Source organism: Rissa tridactyla, chromosome 3 (assembly GCF_028500815.1).
Source record: "Rissa tridactyla isolate bRisTri1 chromosome 3, bRisTri1.patW.cur.20221130, whole genome shotgun sequence".
Classification (NCBI taxonomy): domain Eukaryota; kingdom Metazoa; phylum Chordata; class Aves; order Charadriiformes; family Laridae; genus Rissa; species Rissa tridactyla.
The window spans coordinates 93,143,380-93,163,338 of record NC_071468.1 but is presented as its reverse complement, the minus strand read 5'-3'; the positions used below and the strand labels follow the sequence as shown (position 1 = coordinate 93,163,338).

The window sequence follows — 19,959 nt, the reverse complement described above, 5'->3', positions numbered from 1 at the left end:
TGTTCACCGTTCAGCTCTGTACAACAGAAGTACAGGACCATGCCTAAAAGGTAAATTTAAACCTTCATTTAGCAGATTTTCAGTGTAATTGAAGGGGTGGTGTGGGCATTATGCTAGCAGACCAAGCACCGGCAGAGGTTGCCCTGGGAGGTTCTGGAACGTCCACCCTTAGGAGATATTCAGAAATGGCCTGGACACTGTTCTGGGCAATTGGCTCTTGGTGGCCCCACTTGAGCCAGTTGGACAGGATGACCTCTAGAGGTCCCTTTGACCTCAGCCATTTCATCATTCCATTTCCAATATTGTACCAGCTTTAGTACATTCAGCCATACAAAGATCCTCACTAAAGCATCATTAAAGCTTAATTTGAGATTAAATATTAAGACTTCCCTAAAAAACTCTGACTACAATGTACTGGCGTGACACGAGCCTAGACACCAAGCAAAATGACTCAGTGCCACACCCTCATGCCCCAAACACCCCTGAGGCTGCCCGCCTTCCCCCCCCCCGCCCCGACTTCGGGGGCTTCCCACACGTTCAGGACCCAGTTCTTGCCCCTCCCGTCCTAAAACGCTGCCGCCTCCTCCTCCTCAGCGGAGGCCATCCCGGACAGCCCCGACGCCGGCAGGGGAGAAGGGAGCAGGGAGAGAGCGGAAAGCAGGAGCCGTGCCCTCAGCCCCCCTCAAGCGCCCTCAGCAAGAGGAGCGCGAGCACCGCCTCGAGCTTGGCAGGGACGGCCTCGCCTCACCAGCCAATCACTGCTCAGAGAGCTACCCGCCCCGGCCAATCAGCGCGCCCTTAGTCTAAGGCGCGCCAAGGCCCGCCACGTGGGGCGCGGAGGCGGGTCGGGGAGTCGCCATGTCTGACTGGGACACGAGCAGCGGCGAGGATGAGGGTGTGCCCGGCCGGCCGCCATCTGCCGCCGCCGGCCGTCTGTGGCAGCCGCCGGCGACCCCTCCGCAGAGGCGTCCCTCCGTAGATGGCGGCAGGGGGCGAAGGAGCGCTGAGTGGCGGCGGGAGGCGGCGGCTGGCCTCGGAAGGGAGGAGTGGGAGCCTCGAGGCACTGAAGGCTCCCGCGGCCCGGGGAAAGCGGCGAGGCGCTGGCTGCCCCGAGCTGCCGCCAGCCAAGTTGGGGATGACACAGAGCCGCTCTGCTTCCACCTTGATAGTGCCCTGGTCGGGGCTCTTATAGGTAATAACGGCTGCACCCCCCCCCCCCCCCCCCGGGGTGCTTGGCTCGCTGAGGTGAGCAGGTGGGGGAGGAGGAGAGGAACGGGCCATGAATAGGTTTGTTGGTGTGGGCCCCTGTCTTTTGTCCCCGAGGAGGGGCACCACTGCTCTCTGTGGAAGGGCCACAGCCCCTTGCAATCCCCTAACATCTCTCACCTGGGGATGGCAGGGTGCTTTTACAGGGTACTGGCTGGAGAGCGGAGCTCTCCTCCTCACCAGGGTAGCTGTGCTTTTCCTCCCTAAAATGGTTGGGTTAATGTCTGCTTTTCATGGCCAGCAGTCTGTAAGTGGTGTGAAGCCCCTTTCTAATCACCTGGAGGAAGGTCAGCGCTCTCTTGAGCTAGTTTTTGCTCTGTCTTTTTAACTGAGGTGCCTTGCCCCACACACCCACTTTGCATTTGATTGATTGCCAAAAAATTACTTCCAGCGGTTTGGTGTCACAAGTTTTTATTTATGGATGCGTGCACCCATATGAAGGTACTAGGTTTTGGTCACAACCAAAATACCTAACAGTTACCGTGTGCAGTTTTTGAGAGTTTGGCCTAAATCTCAGTAATACCAGTTGTGTATCTTTATAACAGGTCGGGGCGGAGCTAAAATAAGAGAACTTGAGGATTCATCAGGTTCCAGGATAAAGGTACCATGTGCTGTGTGTCATCCAGGCCTGGACTCTGTTGGGAACATACTTGGTTTTGCTTTCGTGTAAACCAGAGTTACAGCATTAAGTTGAAGGGTGTTGCAGTAGCTGTAACAATTCTGCTCTGTTACAAGAATTGGTAAAAAGGAAGTGGAATTGGTACGTGAAAGTAGGAAAAGCTTACTGGTATTTTTTTTCCTTAAGTATGCGTTTATTTCCCTTTCTTTTAGAAAGGGAATTAAAGGGCTGTTTCCTGGGAAGAGAAGTTAAAATTCAGGAAAAAAATAAAATCAAAGATTGTTTTCAATATGTATTCTTATATAATGTTTGCGTTTGCAGCATTAAAAAAAGAAAACAACTCAGTATGGTTTTATGAACATAGGTTATAAAGGGAACCTGTGAAGCTGAAGTAAAGATTTTTGGCAGCATTGCTGTGCAAAACAAAGCTAAGCTGTTGATTGACAATGCTATTACAAGATCTGGACAAAACTACAGTAGAGGTGGAACTGAGAAAGGTAAGAAATGTAGGTTTTGGGGGAAAAAAAAAAAAGAAAAAGGACTGTGGATTGTCTTTCCGTATATTTGGTAGTTTGCTGGTGTGTTTTTATATTATTAGTATTTTGCCGAGGTGAATTAACTTTCACCTTGTTCTTGGACAGTGGCAAAGCTCCTTAAGACAGAAATCTAGACATTCTCCTTTCTCATCTGTGAACAGTTTCTCCTCTTCAAACTGACAGACTTCTGTGAAAATCTGTTTCCATGTGTTTTGAACAATTTTAATGAATTCAGAATGTTATACTACTTGGTTTCTTGCATTATCAGTCTGATTTCCACCAAAATACAAGTTTTAATGTGGTTTCTGTGCAGTATTACAATTCAATAAGCTTTTATAAACGTAGCCTGTAAAGCAAACATGTACTGATTATAGCATGGCCCATGCTGACTTCTTACTGGTTTATTGGGAAGTTAGCATTTAAGATTTCACGTTGCACACCATGCTTCACTTTACTAGGCTTCATTGTGTTAACTTTGTCTGTTACGTGGATACATGAGTAATGATTGTATGTTGAGATGCTGTTTATGTTACTGTTCTTTGTCTTGTATGTGCTTCCAACAACTTTTTGCATGGCAAACAACATCCATAGTTACTGATCTGAGGCACTGACGAGGAAGAAGCGATCCCAGAGTTGTGTTCCAGCGTTAAAATAAGAAATGAAGTAGTTGTGAGTTTTGATTTTAGAAGTGCCCCAGAAGGTGGATGAGTATGTTTCAAGAGACTAGAAACAGTTAACACTTCCTTAGTATGTGTGACTCTGTTTTCGCTGTGTTTCTTGCTTTTTCACTGATATATAATTGTGTTGCCATTTATATCTTCAGTGCAAAACCTTTCTTTCTTAAGAAGTGTTAACCTCATAAAAAAAGGGGTGTAGAATGTAACTACATTCAGACTTTATTGTGGTGACATTGAATGCTTTAGAAGTAAACCTCTTGTAGCTGTTAAAGTGTTCTGTCTGCAAAACATCTACTGGGTTCACAAGTTTTTGAAAAGTCTGTTGCAAAACAAGCAAGCTTTATTTATAGCTGGAGGGGGAGCATTTCAGAACCTGTCATTACTTCAAGTAGCTAAAGATGTTGAAATGCTTCTTTTTTATCGGAACTGGATTTGTACAGGTTTTACTGATATTTCAGGCTAAGACCTAGGAAAGAATTTTCTGTTTAAATGCTTCATGTCTATTCTAAATCACATAAGAGACCTTACAATAGAAAAAGAAAGTAAGGTGTTTGTTTTGGGGGGGAGGTTCCCACTCGCCCTCCAACAGATTCCATCAAATAGCAGCATTTTGGTAATAACTCCGCAGGAAAAACCTTGGACGTTATCAAGCCTGAAAGTAACCCAACGAAATCAGTGATTAACTGGGCCTCTCTTCGAGAAAACAAAGCTAAATATGAAGCAATGAAGTGGGCAGGTTAGTTCTAGAATTTTGATTGTATGATACTTGTCTTCATATGATAAATCTGTTGAATGCTTAAGCACTTTTAATTTTTGCTTTGAGATGACTGAATCTTCCGGTGTCCGAATTAGTTAAGTATTTGCAGTGAAGTGACCATGTCAGCATTTCTCAGCATGGTCGTGCAGGACACTGTAGTTGCTGTGTGAAGACTTAAACTTACTACTCAATTAGTATTTTGACTTCATCCTTTGAAAATGCTGTTGTTTCGTATGTGGCCACAACAAAAATCTGAGAATTGTTAAATATTATACTATATATATGAGTAGAAATTACTTTAGAACTTGAAATGTGGGGAAGTGGTTCTTTTGCAGTTACTTAAGTGTTTGTCTCAGCCTTCATCTTTTATGTAAATAACAATAGTCTTCTGCTGCTTCTGACTAATCTCCTGGTACAAGGCACTGTCTGGGTTTGGGGATTTCCATCTTGAGCTTTAGCAGACTTACCCTGAATCTGTAGTGCTTCTTACTGACAAGTTTACTTTTTCTGATTGTTCAAGACTTGCCTCCAATTGAGAAAAACTTCTATAAAGAATCATCAAGGACTGCATCAATGTCACGAGAAGAAGTGGAACTGTGGCGGTAAGATCATTTATATAGGGAATCATCTGCTTGGCAAAAATAACAATTAAGGTATAAAGTCCAGAAAGTGGGAGATGAAGTACTGAGACAGAAGCATTCATGTTAGGGTCTTGTAGTAACTTAGATCTCCTTAGGAATGCTTTCTTAAGAATTAAACAGTAATTAGCAGATGAGGTATGATTAGTTGCTTGCAAAATTAACTTTAAGAATTAACTGCTTGTCTAAAAGTGTTTCATCTAGTTGTCTTTCAGAAGAGAAAAAAAATTCAAGGCAGTTCATTGGTTTTTGGTTGTTTCTTTGCATTTCACGAGACAGCATGTTCATGTTTTCTACATCCTTCAAATATTATTGTTCACGAGTTGAATACCTTTTGGGTGCCCTTTTTTTTTCTCAATATATTTTAGTCAAATACCATCTTCAAAACAAATTTCAACTTCTGTTACTTTTGTCTTCCCGTCTGTCTATCTTATCTTTGAAAGTACATCCTGGTGAGTACATGCTTCAGTCAACTGTATCCATTCATTTTGATCCAGCAATCTACATTGTTAACTTTGCAAGAAAAGCAGATCATCTGTTTCAAGTGATTCTGTTCAGGCCCTGGTAATAGTTTCAACTGGTTTTGGTAGTTCTAAGGAAGTTGTTGAACATTCTTGAAGCGTTACCTTTTACTACTTTTCTTTTTGCATGGTGTCTATTTTTCCTCTTGTGTGCCTTCCAGAGAAACCCTGCCACAGTAAGCAAAGCATGGAATTGGCACCTGTTTCCTTGAAGTATATGTTACTGTTAGAGCCAGTCAAGAACAATAGAGCGTTGTTCTTTAGGCTCATAACGTGTTGAGCAATAATACTTGTGTAATAAATGAGTGTTTTTTCCTTTTTCATCTAATCTGTTTGCTTTAAGGAAAAAAAAAAAGACAGTAATTGTGAAGAAAACCCAACACATTTCTGTAAACATGAGGAGAGGTCGAATTACCCGTTCTTTTCATAGCCCACACACTGCTTGAAGTAAAACTATTTTCTGAATGGAATCTTCACAAGACTACAGGATCAGAAGGAAAATAAAATACTTATGCATATTAATACCTCTTAATTGAGGGGAGCCTTAGAGCCTCAGGTTTTTAATGTAGCTTTTTGTGTGCATTATTTTGCTTTGGGGTTGGTTTGTTTCTTTTGGGAGGCTTATTGTTTTGTGGTTGGTTGGGGTTTTTTTTGAACTTGTGTTACTGACCATGTTCTTTTTTCCAAACTGTGCTGTTTGTATTTTCTAGAGCATCCAGGGAGCTGCTCTGAAAATATTTCAGGAAGGCTTTTGTCAGAATATAGGATTCTGACAAAGTAGTCCAGTCCACTCATATGAGTTCTAGGTTGTCTTTAGGTTTAAGAACTTGTCGCAGTTATTTAATTTGTAATAGAGTATAATTGAAGTCTGGTATGACAGGACTGCAGTTCATGTTAACTGCGCATCTGTAACTTCAAACTAGTCATTCTTAAGAAAAACTGGTAATTGATGTCTTCCAGGAGAATTGTTTCTGTAGTAAAGTTCTCTTTAAAGTTAGAAGAATAGTTATAAGTCTCATTCAAGAGCTTGTTTTTTGTTCTTCCAGGAATTTAAAAAAAAAAAAATAAATAACCAAAACCAAACAAAGGCAGTCTTTTGTGTTAGCTCTGCTTTTTCAGACAATGAGACTTTAAAGCAATTGCACTTCTCTAATTCTATACAGGAAAGAAAATAATAATATAATTTGTGATGACTTAAAAGAAGGTGAAAAGCGCTGCATTCCCAATCCTGTTTGTAAATTTGAAGATGTATTTGTGCATTATCCTGATATTATGGCTAATATAAGAAAAGTTGGTTTTCAGAAGCCTACGCCAATTCAGGTACTTCTTCATTTTTGATGGCTGTCTAACTGAAGCTTAAGAGAAAAGTGTATTTAAGTGTTTGTTGTTTTATGTTAGTCCCAGGCATGGCCGATCATACTGCAAGGAACTGATCTTATTGGTATAGCACAGACTGGTACTGGGAAGACATTAGCATACTTAATGCCTGGATTCATTCACTTGACTTCACAACCAATGTAAGGACTGCTCACGTCTGACTTGTTTAGCAGTGGATACTTCCCCCCACCCTAGTTTTCTAGTAAAGATAATAAATCATAAATTGCAAAAAAAAAGTGTAAACCTGGTGGAGTAAGTACAAAACTTGTCCCCATGGATTCCGTTAGTAGCAGTGTACTGAGAAAGCCTAGAATAGTAGAAAAATAATCAATGTCAGTTTTTATGGACTTTGCCTAGCCTTATATACCCACATTCTAAACATGCTTTATTGCAGATCCAAAGATCAGCGTGGGGGGCCAGGAATGTTAGTCCTTGCTCCCACTCGAGAACTGGCACTTCAAGTAGAGGCAGAGTGTTCGAAGTACACATACAAAGGAATTAAAAGGTAATCTTACTTCCTAAGTAACTTTTTTTCCTACCACTTGTGGCTCAGCTCATCTACTAAAATAGTTGCATTTGCTAAGAGGGGAAGGTAGTAAATGCAGAGTTAGTATTTTCCCAGTTTTTAGAATACCTGTTTTGACTACTCTCATGGTGAAAATCTATCTCTTACATAGTTGAAGTTTGTTGTATTGTAGCTTTGTCTGTTGCTTCTTGTCCTTCTGTGTGGACAGCTGAGAATAGTCTGGCTGTGTCTTCTTGGCATCTTGCTGTTATGTAGCTGTAGACAGCAATAAGATCTCCCTGAGCCTTCTTCTCTTTAGGCTGAGCAAGCCTGGTTACCAGCTTTTCGCATGATGCACTCCATCCTATTAACCATCTTGGTAGCTGCCTGCTGGACTTGCTTCAGTATGGATATGTCTGTCTTGTAATAGAGGTGGGGGGTACAAAAAATGAGTATTGTGCTTGAGCTGTGGTCTCACAAGTATGGAATAAAGCGGAATAATGAGTCTCTCGACCTGCTGGCTACCTTCTCCATAGTACATGGCTGGCTTTCTTTTCTGTGGGGTTACGCTGCTGAATAATGCTGAGTTTCTTGCCTGCCTAAGTCTTTTTCTGCAAAGCCAACTTCTAGCATGAGGTAATTCCATCGCTATCATTGCTTTTGTTAAACTTGATGGGATTCCTGTCAGCCCAGTCCTCTAGCCTTTTGTGGTTCTGAGTAACAGAAGAACAGCCAGCTCCGCCAATTTGGTTTCATCAATAAACCTGATGAGAGTGTGGGTCTTCATTTAAGCTATTAAACACATATTACTGTATTCTGAAACTTACTTTTAGGGTTCATTGGTAACTTCATATAGCATTCAGAATTGTCTTGTAGTCATCAAATACTGAAACGTACTTTCTGCCTCCTTCCCAAAAATACTAAGGAGTTTTACAGAGCATGTTAAGTTTGTGTGTAAGCCTAATACCTTATCAAGTGCATTAATAGTTTTAACAGCAAAACATTTGACTTTTGATGGTACTGTTTAGAAAATAATGCATCCTTTCATATGTTTGTCTATTTTTGGCATGAATGTTTTCAGAACAACCCAAAACATACTCATAGCTTAATAGCTAGCTACCTTCCCTCCTTTCATGATTACTTTCACAGCGATTCCGTCAGAAAGGTATTGGTGAACTGTTGAGGGAATATCATTCAGTATTCAGTCCATTATTTACTGTGATACTGTCAGTCACACTTACTGCGTTCCTTCCTCTTGATGATACTTTCTCATATCAAGCGACATGGTAGCATTTACTTGAAAAAGACTGACTTCAGTTGAACCTTAATACGCTGCTTCTGTAAAACATTTTATTTTTCAGTATTTGCATATATGGTGGTAGGGACCGAAAAGGACAGATAGACGTGGTTACCAAAGGCGTGGATATTGTTATTGCTACTCCTGGCAGACTGCATGATCTTCAAATGAACAACTTCATAAATTTGAAGAGCATCACATACTTGGCAAGTAGCTGATAGGGAATGAATAATGCACTAGTTGGGAAGTGGTTAACAGTTAATGTGAGCTTAATCTTTAATGAAGTTTTCTTTAAACTTTTAAAGTCTTAATTACAATATATCTTCTCATTGAGATTGGTGTTGGAGGGATGGTTCATACTTAACCATAATTGCATTGCAGCTGTGGAATAGAAATAAGAAAATAATAAAATAGGCTTCTAGCACAGTAAGCATTTTGAAGATTCTAAATTATTATCTCGTATTCGTAATGTTTGCTGTTTTAAAATTCATTTTTGCAAGATCGATTATTAATGGATGAAATGCCTTTCCCAAGTTGTCTTTCCTTTTCTTTTAAAGGTTACCAGTGATGGGATTTCTTACTAGAACTTGTGCAGTAAGCACCAGAGTCTCAAACAGTTAGATATTTAAATGTTTGGTGACGAACTTTCTTTTGATCTCAGTGGGAAAATAGCAATGTAAAGGTTGTTATGAGTCCTTATGTCTTCATTTCATTCTTGCCTTTTGCTGTGCTGGACACTTGAAATCATTGCTATTTTGTGAAATACTTTCATATGTGTAATTGCTAAGCAGGAGGAAAAAAGGCCTGAACACCTGCTTTCTGAGAACTATAAGAACATTGGTAATCTTTCTTTACCAAGGTGAAGTGTAGTCATACTACAAGCACACGCTGCTTTGTAAAGTGAAGAATTTGTAAGTAACCAAAATCAGATATTTCAGTATGTACGGGATATACTGTAGTATGACATTGCTGAAAAGAATTGGCTATCAAAACTATTGAGAAATATGATGATGTAAAGTAGGAGAAAGACATCTGTTGTACTGATAGCAGTTAAATGTTTTCAGAAGATTGAAACCAGTGCGAGGACCATGTTTTGCAAAGTGGATAATGTCTCATACGTCAGACTTCGGGGAAATGCTGTGCTTCTTTTAAGTCCCACATGAAAAGTTGGACATCCAAAATTCTAATTTTTTTTATTTTACTATCTATTTTTCCTTGTACTTTTTAATACATAAGATGCTTTCTGTTTCCACAGCTTCATTGTCAATTTTCAGCCAACAAATAATTTAATCTTGCAGCCTTATTTCAGAGTAAAGACAGGGGTATTAGACTTCAGCTTTTAGCACCTTGGATGAAGAACACTCTTCATTGAAGAGCTTCATTTACAGTTTTCATTTAAAGATCTTGATGAGTCTTGTAAATGCTCCTCAAGTGCACTGAGTATTGTTTGCAGAATTGTTTTCCAAAGGATTTCCAAGGTCAGAGACTGGGATACAATTGTTTCTTCAAAACAAACAAACAAGCAAACAACCAAATTGTGTTAGAGTTAATTATATTTGATTATACATTGTACACGAGAATTGGAGGCAGGGAATTGGTCTTGTTGCCTGACAGAACCATCAAGTTAGTTGCATTCTTGATTCAGATTTGTAGGAAGCCATTTATCCAAGATAGGCTGCTACTTTTCATGGTTTCAGAAGGAAGAGTGGGAAATTCCGTCATATGTGGCCTTGTGATTTTTTTTTTTTATAATATGTGTCATTTGAAGATTGCTTTCTGTTTTGCTGTGTTCAGTGTAAATCAGTATTCATTCATCAGTAATCGGAGTGCTTTTTTCTTTTGACCTTATGCTCATAAAGCAGGAGTAAGGAAATCAGAGTTGTGCATGAATAACTGGGAAGCATTTAGGGGAAAGAGTGTACTAAAAAATACGTAGAGAAATCATGAAGCAGAATATAGAAGGTAGATTGGAGTAGTCCTTTTATTCTTCAAATGCAAAAAAAAATAGTATAAATCTTATTGATAACTAATTTAAAACAGAGGAAAGAAAACAATTTTCACGTGAACTGGCTTGTAAGGATTTATTGACAAGAAATAGAACTGAAATTAATAATATTTACAAACAAGTAAATATGTATAGGTAACAAGAAACCTAAGATTATGTCACTTGAGGGGAGATTTAGTTTATAAACCTGGACTTGGGTATGAGGCATTTGGAATAAATAGTGATAATATCTATCTAATGACTATTACAGCGTTTATTCTTTATTAAGCAGCTATCAGAAGTAAGGAAAGTAAGCTTCAACTACTGTGATCCGTCTAATACACATACTGAAGTGCTTTCTTCTCCCTTTCCAGCAGTGTACCAGTGTGCTTAATAGTTTAGGAGGCTTCTCCTGCTGAAAGGGGTGTAGCAGCCAACTCTGGATATAAAATTAGTGATGTTTCAGCCTTGCCATTGCGTTAGAGTCCAAGTAGTTAATGAAATTTACATGAGTCCTTTGATAATAAAGAAAATCAAATCAAGAAATAGAATTCCTGTCCTCTGGCTCTCAGCTGGTGATTTGTTACTGTTTCAGAGATTCACATAGATAATGTACTAAAAACTTTTAATAGCATAAAATATCTGAAAAGAATGGAACAGCAAAATCAGGACAGTAGAAAGGGATTATTATCCAAGCCTTATGTTTACACATAAATAACTAGAAAATGTCAATATTTAAAAGCATGATCCATATAACTTTGATTTACATAAATTGTATTTGAAAATTAAAGTAGGAAAATGAGTCTTGGATCGCACCCTTCTTCCTTTGTATGAGACTGAAAACATTCACAACTGTGCTTCTATGTTAGTAAATAGATCAGTTCTAAATAGTTGTACGCAGACCTTCAGCTCACTTGTTCTCTTTTGGTTTTTTTTTACCAGATGAAACAAGTTTGAGCTCTGGGAGTTCTGCAGTGTCCTAGTGTGAACGAGAATGTAAAGTCTGGCTTTTTTCCTACTTCTAATGAGGAAGTAAATCGATAACTGATATTTCATTCTGGTATGAGATCTCTAACAAGGCAGAAATGAGATTTCCCCTTTCAATAAAAATTTTTGATAATTTTGTGTGTTGTGTGAGGTCCTCCAACTTGATTTGGTTGGGTTTATTTTTGTTGTGTGTTTTGTTGGTATTTTTTAATTTTGTGCTTAGTTTTAGGCCTCAACCAAATTATTGTGAAAACAAAACAGTTGTTTCTTCTTTATTGACTTTAAGCACCCTTAAAGGTGCTGTGGATTTTCTTGTTCTGCCTGCAAATGTATTACTAAATGAAAAAGCTTCAAGGAAATTGAAGAGGTGAAATAGAAGTTGAACAGGTTTTGCAATATGTTATGGAGTGGATTCTGCAATTAAAATTGTGACCATTAAAATGGTCTGCTGTGTAATGTTTTGCTGAAACCCTTATCTAAGGAACTAGACACGATAAATAACCTTGTTCTGAGCAGGTTTTAGATGAGGCTGACAGAATGTTGGACATGGGATTTGAACCTCAGATAATGAAGATCCTAATAGACGTGCGGCCTGACAGACAAACTGTTATGACAAGGTATGTAAACATAATAGTGCTCCATACTTGAACACTGTAAACATAAGGTTATTGAACAAGTTAACTTCAAAACAAACGTGTCACTCTTAAGACTTTTACTAGCTTAAATGGGAATGGCATCAGTTTTCTTTCTAATTCTGTCTAGTCAGTCCTAATGAGTCATTTGACAATTTTATTTTCATTTCTTACCCCTTTTCTGATGTTTTACATCAACTATAAAAACAACTTGAGTTCTTCCCAAAAAGGAAGGTGTCCTGGGAGTGTTAGAATTTGCCATATCAATTTGAAATGCCAACCTCCACTTCTCCATCTGGGACCAAACATATCCTAGCCTTCTGATCGGTGTCTGTGCTAGCCTGTACCTGCATTAATTTTTAAATTATGCAGCTTTTGGGAGCTTAAGAACACAATATCCCAACAATAATATTATTTTTTTTTGCCAAATTTTGCATTAGAGCTATTGTTTTAGAAATAAAAACAGACCAGAAACTTGCTTATTAGGTATCATTGAACTCACTTCTGGCTTCGTTAGAAAGGCTCCATGACTGTCGCCTGCATTTTTAACTGAGAAAGTTATCTTTAAAGCTTGAGTGCTGTTTACTAATAACGTCTTAAGATTATTCCTAAATGTTATATAAGCTCACTGCTGTTATTACTTACTGAAGTGTTTCACTGGTGTATAAGGAAGAAAAGAAATAAAAATGTGATGCAATTAATGAACTGGAGAAGATTTTGCACTCTGTTCTTCTGTGTGTGTTTTCCTGTTTAGTGCTACTTGGCCTGATGGTGTTCGTCGCCTAGCGAAATCCTATTTGAAAAATCCTATGATCGTATATGTTGGCACTCTTGACTTAGCAGTAAGTTCTGTTCTTTTTTTTTATGTATTTTTTTTTTCTTTTCTTTGGGAGAAGAACCTATAGTTAAACCAGGGAATATTTTGCTTGTAGATGCATGTAACTTGAAAATCAATCCAAACTTTCAAAAAACAGTTCCATGTTATTCTTTTAAAGCTTTATAAAAAGTTTAGAAAGAAATTAAAAAAAAAAAAGTAGAAAAAAACCTTTGTTCTCACGTTTCTGTAACGAGGTCTTGAAGTCCTAGATCTTCAGTAGAAAACATCACAAGTGACAAATATCAATCAAATTGAAGTTTGAATATTGTACTTCCCAGTGCCATGTGTTCTTGCCTGAACCCTTGTTTTTGCAGCCTTCACTTCTGTTCAGCAAGTTCTTGTTCCTTACTTACTTTTCCTTCTGAAGGACATCTTTGTAATGTGTGTTTCTGGATCTGTGTTTCTTAACTGCTGCTTTCTTAAAGAGAGTGGAAGCTCTCTACTGAACTCCTGGAGGGCACTTTTCTAGAGCAGGAATGTATACGTTAGAGTAAGAACTGTTTTTAAAGTCCAGAACTTCTAATATGAAGATGTAGTTGCATACTTAAGCTTGTGCGGCTACGTGGGCTTCAGTATGAGCAGAATTTACAGAAATAGTAGTTCTTCCGAGATCTCTGCATCCTGGCCAGAGATTGCTTTGAGTTTGGTTCTTAAATTATGAAATTTTCCTTTTCAGTTCCTTTTTTTTTTTTTTTTTTTTTAGTGACATGGAATGAGGAAACTTAGTATCCAATACACTCTTAGGTAGAAATAAGAGGAGAATGTACTTTTTGTCTGTTCTGTTCAGAACTATGCTTCTGTCAAAGCGCGTCACTTGTCAAAGGTAAAGGATCGGAATTTGAAAGATATTAACCGCTCTTCTAGCGCACTTGCCTAATGCATTCATCCTTTTTATAGGGGCCTCTTTTAATTAAAGAGGTGACCTCTGGGAGGGAGAAGTAAGGTTTCGCATGTGGAGAGAGAATCTTTCTATGTACTTGATTGATTCTTCAGCCCTTGCCGTGAGATTATGATGCTGTGCCATGAGAATGCCTAGGCTTTTATACTACTTATGTAGTATACCTTAGACATTCTATGGCAACCTTCAAATATAATGGAGTAAAGTTTTTCGGGTTTTTTTTTATTAACAAACTGTTGATGGAAGAATTGGAACAAACTGATTATTTCAGGTAGATTACAGAATCTTCTTTAAAAGCTTGTCCTTTCAAGTAAGGCTGGCATTGTTACAGCTTGCTCTGGATTAACATAAAATATACTCAAAGTACTTCAATCTGACTTTCACTAATATTAGGAATATTTATTTCACCTCACTAGTCTGCTAACCTGTGCCTTCTAAATCTCTGCAAATATAGGATTTGTCAAACTGCTTGAAGATAAATTTTACTATTCTCCTAAAGCAACTAGGAAACAAGAAATAAGTCTGCATTGTTTGAACTTCAAACGGATATATATTTTCGTTTTAGAATAGTTTTTCATGGCATCATATTACTAGTTTTATAATGTCATAATATTGGAATTAACAGGAAAAATATAGTTCTAATCTATTTCTACTTAACATCTCTTTTTGCTGTTTAACAGGCAGTAAATACGGTTGAACAGAGAGTTATTGTTATTGCCGAGGAGGAAAAAAGAGCTTTCATGCAATCCTTCATTGATTCTATGAAGCCAAAAGATAAGGTCATCATTTTTGTGGGGAAAAAACTTACGTATGTAATCACTTCCCAGTACTACATCTGTTCATTTTTTTTTCTAACAGAAATACTGAATAGTTTCTCAGTTCACATCATAATTACCAAGTGTAACAGCTCTTGTCAGCAGTGTGCTGGTAGTAGTATTTTATTTATTTATTTATTTATGCATTCATTCCTCCAAACCAACTGGTAGTTTGTATCCTTTTTTAATATCACTAGTGGTGGTAAATCTCAATTTCACATAGCTAAAGTAGACATTAAGATTCTTAGGGATACATTGATGTGATGTACTGTTTACGTTCATACACAGCTGGTGCATACAGGACCTGATTGGTGCATGGGGTTGGGGTTGGTCATGGTACCATACCTGAGTGAACAACACAAAAATCACTTATTTTTATTAATTTATGTGTGGAATAGTCTTGGTGATCATACTGTTTTATAATAAATACCAACTGACCTAGGTAGGGTTTTGTCCTTAGGCACAGCTTTTGTTGTCACTTTATTATCTTTTGGATCTAAATCTACATGCTGCGCTTCTTTCCTCCCTCCCCTCCCCCTTTTTTTTTTTTTCTTTTTAAGAACCATTGTTTTATTTTGTCCTAGAGCTGATGACTTAGCAAGCGACTTTGGTCTCCTAGGAATTCCAGTACAGTCGCTTCATGGTAACAGGGAACAGTGTGATCGGGAACAGGCTTTAGATGATTTCAAGACCGGTATGTTTGTACCTAAGTACTGGTTTCTTTAGCCCAGGTATTTAAAGCTTGTCATGTGCAAAACTCTGCCTATTTGTAACTGCCATGTCTCTTCAATACCATAGAAATAAAAATGTTAAAGAGCTCTGAATTATGTTTATTTTTTTTTAATTTGACAAACAAAAAAAAAACCCAGCAAACAAAGAGGGGTTGCTCTTCAATAAAATTTGGAATGTCTAAGCGTTAAATAATTTAAGGCTTACTTTATTTTTTAAATCTCTGCAGAAAAGTCAGTATTCTGTTAGTCTGTGGAACAGTAAACTTCAGTGTGAAATGATGGTGCTTTCGGTGAAAAAGTTCTGCTTGTGATTATGCCAGTAGGGTTACACTTCGGGGTTATGTGGTCACATGCTAATAAAACAGAGTAGTCCTATGATAAGGATGCCAGCTGAGAATACAGTTGTTGAAGTTTCTGTTCTTTTCACAGACTCATTATAGCAGCTAGGCGTGTTTCTTGGTTCTCCTGCACCCTGCTGTTCTACTTCTGAGATGCAAATAATAGTAAAATGGCATTTTGAGTGCTTGCTTACCACCTTGTATTTGAAGCTAACTCGGTGTGACATGCCACAAGCATATTTTTCCTTTATGTGTTAAGTGCTTTATACACTAGAAAACCAATTGACTGGAGTATATTTTCTGTTTATTCCGTAAATTCCCATTCTCTTTTTATTGTACTTATTTTAGGCAAAGTCAGAATACTGGTAGCTACTGACTTAGCGTCCCGTGGCCTTGATGTGCATGATATTACTCATGTTTTTAATTTTGACTTCCCTCGCAACATTGAAGAATATGTTCATAGAGTAGGTCGTACTGGAAGAGCAGGGTAAGTGTTTACCAGAAAATAGTAATATATTGTCAATATTTTATGCACTGCATAGGTGTTTCTCTTGTCAACCACTGGAGCTACAGGTGATGCGGAGTGGGGGAGTGAAGACTCCAGAGTCTGTCAAAGTATATTTTAGATAACAACACACTGCTTTATGTTTGTGAAATTTGTTTGCCTTAAATTTAACAGTGAACTAATTTCAACTCTTCTGTTATTGCGTTGTAGTGGATAGGAATGAGGGATGTTTGAAAGCTGGTTTAAATGTGGGGAAGAATTACAGTTCAAAACAACTTCTGTGTAGATATTCTGAAATATCACTTCCTTGTTTGCCTCTTCATGAGCTGCTGAGTCATTTAGTTTCCTAGACAGCCTGTTGGGAAAAAAACATGTATAAATTCAAAGTTTTCAGCCTGTCACGGTGATGTAATTTGGTGTTAGGACTTTTGAATGCTGCTTTCCGAGGCTGGCAGAAGTGTGATTTCTTTTTTTATTATTTTTTTTTTCTTGTGTATGTGTTTATTTTAATCATGATATTAATGTATGTCTCTTTATACTTAAATACGTTGTCTTTATGCTAGGTTTATTGTCTAAAAGTCTAAATTAGTTATACCTTTGCTCCATTTTAGATGAATTGCCATATTCTGACCTTTATGAAAAGTTGCATTCTGTCACGTGCATAGTAAATATTCAAGCCAGTTTTATCTACCAGTTCAATAATAGTGCCTGTAGTACAATTTATTACTGTATAGGTCAGGAGGAAAAGCCTGGCAGCCGCTGTTTTGAAGATCAACAGTTATTTCATTCCTTGTTTAGACGTACTGGGGAGGCGGTAACGCTTGTCACTAAGAATGATTGGAGGGTTGCATCTGAGCTGATTGAAATTCTGGAAAGAGCAAACCAAGTAAGAATACATCTTACTGGGTAAGATTTATGTTGGTTGTGGGCTACCACCTGAAACAGTTAATTAAGGTCTAAGCCTAATTAGACCTTTCTTGGTGAGTGTTTGTAGCGTATCGGGCAAAAAAATGGGTAATCAAGTTTTCCCTTGTCCTAGATATCTTTAGCTGTATTTTACCTTACGGATGAGTCTGAGAAAAGAACTGGGAACTTTAATCAAAGGCTTCCATGTCCAAAGAAAAAGTAACTAACATATGCACGCATAGAGGTCTGCAGAGGAATAATAGGATCTATTTTATGTCATAGTGGTTTATTCCATTTGTATTTGACTTCTGGACGTATGTTCCAATGTTCTTGTTTAACAGCTTAAATACTAATTATATCAGAAGAAGCTTAACTATCAGTTTATTGTATCTGACACTTGTGATACCTGCATGTACTTTTCCAAGCTATTTTTCTTACAGATGTTTCTAAATATTATGGGAAATAGGACTGGAATTTGATTTGTTTCTTCATTTTAAATAAACTTTTTTTCTTGTAATATATCTGAGAAGACAGAGACAACTATGTTGCTGTTTCTTGCCGTAACAAGAAACAGTTTTTTGCCTGACTTACAGTAAATCCCTAGTTCATGCCCTGACTAGAGTTGAAAATCTTTAATTTTTTTCATTTGGGGGGATGGGAATTTGATGAGTACAAACTAAATTGCTTTTACCCAGGACCTGTAGTTGTTATTGTGGACACTTACTCAAACTTTAAACCCCGAGTTAGGACTTAACCTAAATCTTCTGTTTTACAACTCCTGTTCGAAAGGTGTTATGCCACTTATTGCAAACTGGTTAAGATGCTTTAGTGGGAGAAAAAAATTAAAAAAAAAAAAAGTTTTCCCCTCATAATTTCTTAAGTTGCAGGGTTTGGGTTTTTTTGTTTGGGTTGGGGTTTGTTCTTCAGAAAATATGAGATGAAACCAGTAATGATACTTTGAAGCCACTGAAATAGAACTTAGAAGTACCTTGTTCTGTATTGTGAGTCAGCCGCTACTATCCATGCCTTGTCTCCTGCTGCAGATGGTGAAGTTCCCAAACTTTTTTAATGTGTAATAGTTCAACTGGGAGTAGGTCTCTGAGACCAGAGAAGAAAAGAGCATCTCTGAATCCTTACTTTCAAGTGTAACTGTTAGTCACAACGTTCTCAAAGTTTTAGTTACAGCTGATAGAGGGGAAGTATCCATACAGGCAGGGTTTTTTTTTCTTCATGACAATGAAAATATCATAACTTCAGTCTTAAAGCATTGTGTAAAAGGGAAGGAGAGCAACTGAAAACATGGTCTGAAGGTTCAGAATACTTCAAAACAAGTAAGGTGCATTTGTTAGCCAGGTATTTTCCATTATTTTTGAATGTAAAGATGATCTCCCTAAAGAAAAACAGGTAAAAAAGAAAGATCATGCTGCAGGGATCTTTATATGAAAAGCTTATTAAGAAACATGGACAGATTTATTAGGGAATCAGGTGGAAAAACACTGGTCTCTAATACCAAGAAGAACATTACATATAAATTATGGTATCTTTATGCTTTTCTGCTTTCTCATTTGGACTACCGTACCATTAGTATCGTGCTCTCACACACTGCAAAAGCTTGCTCTTCGCTGTGATCAGGAAGCTGGCGCTGAGCTGGGTATCTTCCACGTGCTGCATGGCTACGTGCTGCAGCAGATTTGTTGAAGCAGGCTGGTTTTGATAGATTAGTGATCTAAAACCTCTTCTGACAGTACTATCGCACGTACTGCTTTTTGGAGTAAACATAGCATTAAAGTCTGCATTATGCCTGATCTGGTTTAAGACGACTTGTTGGACACTGCCTTTGTTCTGTGATCTGTAAGAATGGTATATGGTTATTTTTCTTTCATTAGGTGATTGGTGTCACTCAACCTAATAAAAACTGTCTGTAATTCTTTGCATCTGGCCTCAGTCCTTATGAATGTGAGTAACTCTGAGGTAACCAAGTGTGATAATGATACTGTTCACCTCCTTTTCCACATAATTACAAACACGCCAGAAAGCACTGTGCATCTTGATAACATGCTCTTGTGACCTCCCAGCGGTGTGAGAACTGACTTTCTCCTACCCTTCTTTTCTTGTCTTTTAGCTTTATCCACGTGAGAACCCTTCCTACAGCAACACTTTAAGTACTGAAGTTCCTCTTCAGAGGCTCTTAAGACTTCCGAAAAGAATTTAATATCAATCATAATGGCATAAGATTTAAATATATATAGTATGGTATCACCTTTTAGTGGCATTGGAGATGTTTTTTTCCGGCTGTTTGTTATCACCAAAGGATACATTTCTATCTGAAATACCTAGCCGAAATATCAAAAGTTTTAATTAGCTGGTTATATGTTGCCATCATATATGGTGATACTAGCATACATACGTAATTGAAAATCCAAGGACACTGTGCTGATTATCTTTCAGTATATTTCAGTATAATTTTATGTAAAAGGATTTCTCTGTGCATCTCTGCAGAAGAGACAATCTGCAAAGGGACAGGAGCCAGATAAAAAACAAAACAGAGTTTGGGAACACACAAATCGGTAGCATTTTTGTAAAGCAGGGTCTAAAAGTTTATATTTATTTAAAACTGACCTTGTTTTATGCTGCTTTCTTATCAGGTAGTTCCTAATGAGCTTATTGCAATGGCAGAAAGATACAAACAATTTCAAATCAGAAAAGAAGTTGAAAAGGATATACGAAGACCTCAGACAAAGCCCTCAAAATAACTGTTGAAGTTACTGAAACAAAGTGAGTGATTATAGTTGGTGCTAGCATCTTGAATTTTGAAGTTTCTTTTCTCGGTTGCTTGTTTTGTGTACCTGTTTCGTTTAAATAAAATATATTCTTTTAAAGTGGCTTAGAGAAGAAAACAGGATTAACTTTATATAGAAATAAATCTAGTTTTGTGCTTGGATGCTATTTTCACTTAAGAAAAATTAATTTTGTTATTTTTTTTGTTGTGTGATGTGCATAACTCCTAAAGTCATTATCTACTGGTTAAAAAATATTGTGGGTTTCTTTGGTGTTTTTTTTTATTATTGAGTGCAGTATTAATATATAAGAATG

At 37.7% G+C, this 19,959-nt stretch overlaps 1 protein-coding gene across 1 annotated transcript; it reads left to right on the top strand.

Annotated features, from left to right (window-relative positions):
• The first annotated feature begins 858 nt into the window (after positions 1 to 858).
• On the top strand, positions 859 to 19,619 carry DDX43 (DEAD-box helicase 43). Its single transcript, XM_054195167.1, has 16 exons — positions 859 to 1,192; positions 1,812 to 1,867; positions 2,250 to 2,382; positions 3,727 to 3,834; positions 4,376 to 4,457; positions 6,178 to 6,334; positions 6,413 to 6,531; positions 6,786 to 6,896; positions 8,258 to 8,399; positions 11,681 to 11,781; positions 12,551 to 12,638; positions 14,252 to 14,379; positions 14,971 to 15,080; positions 15,804 to 15,942; positions 16,759 to 16,846; positions 19,512 to 19,619. The coding sequence occupies exons 1-16, from the start codon at positions 859 to 861 to the stop codon at positions 19,617 to 19,619; spliced, it is 2,004 nt and encodes a 667-aa protein (XP_054051142.1).
• Positions 19,620 to 19,959: the final 340 nt, after the last annotated feature.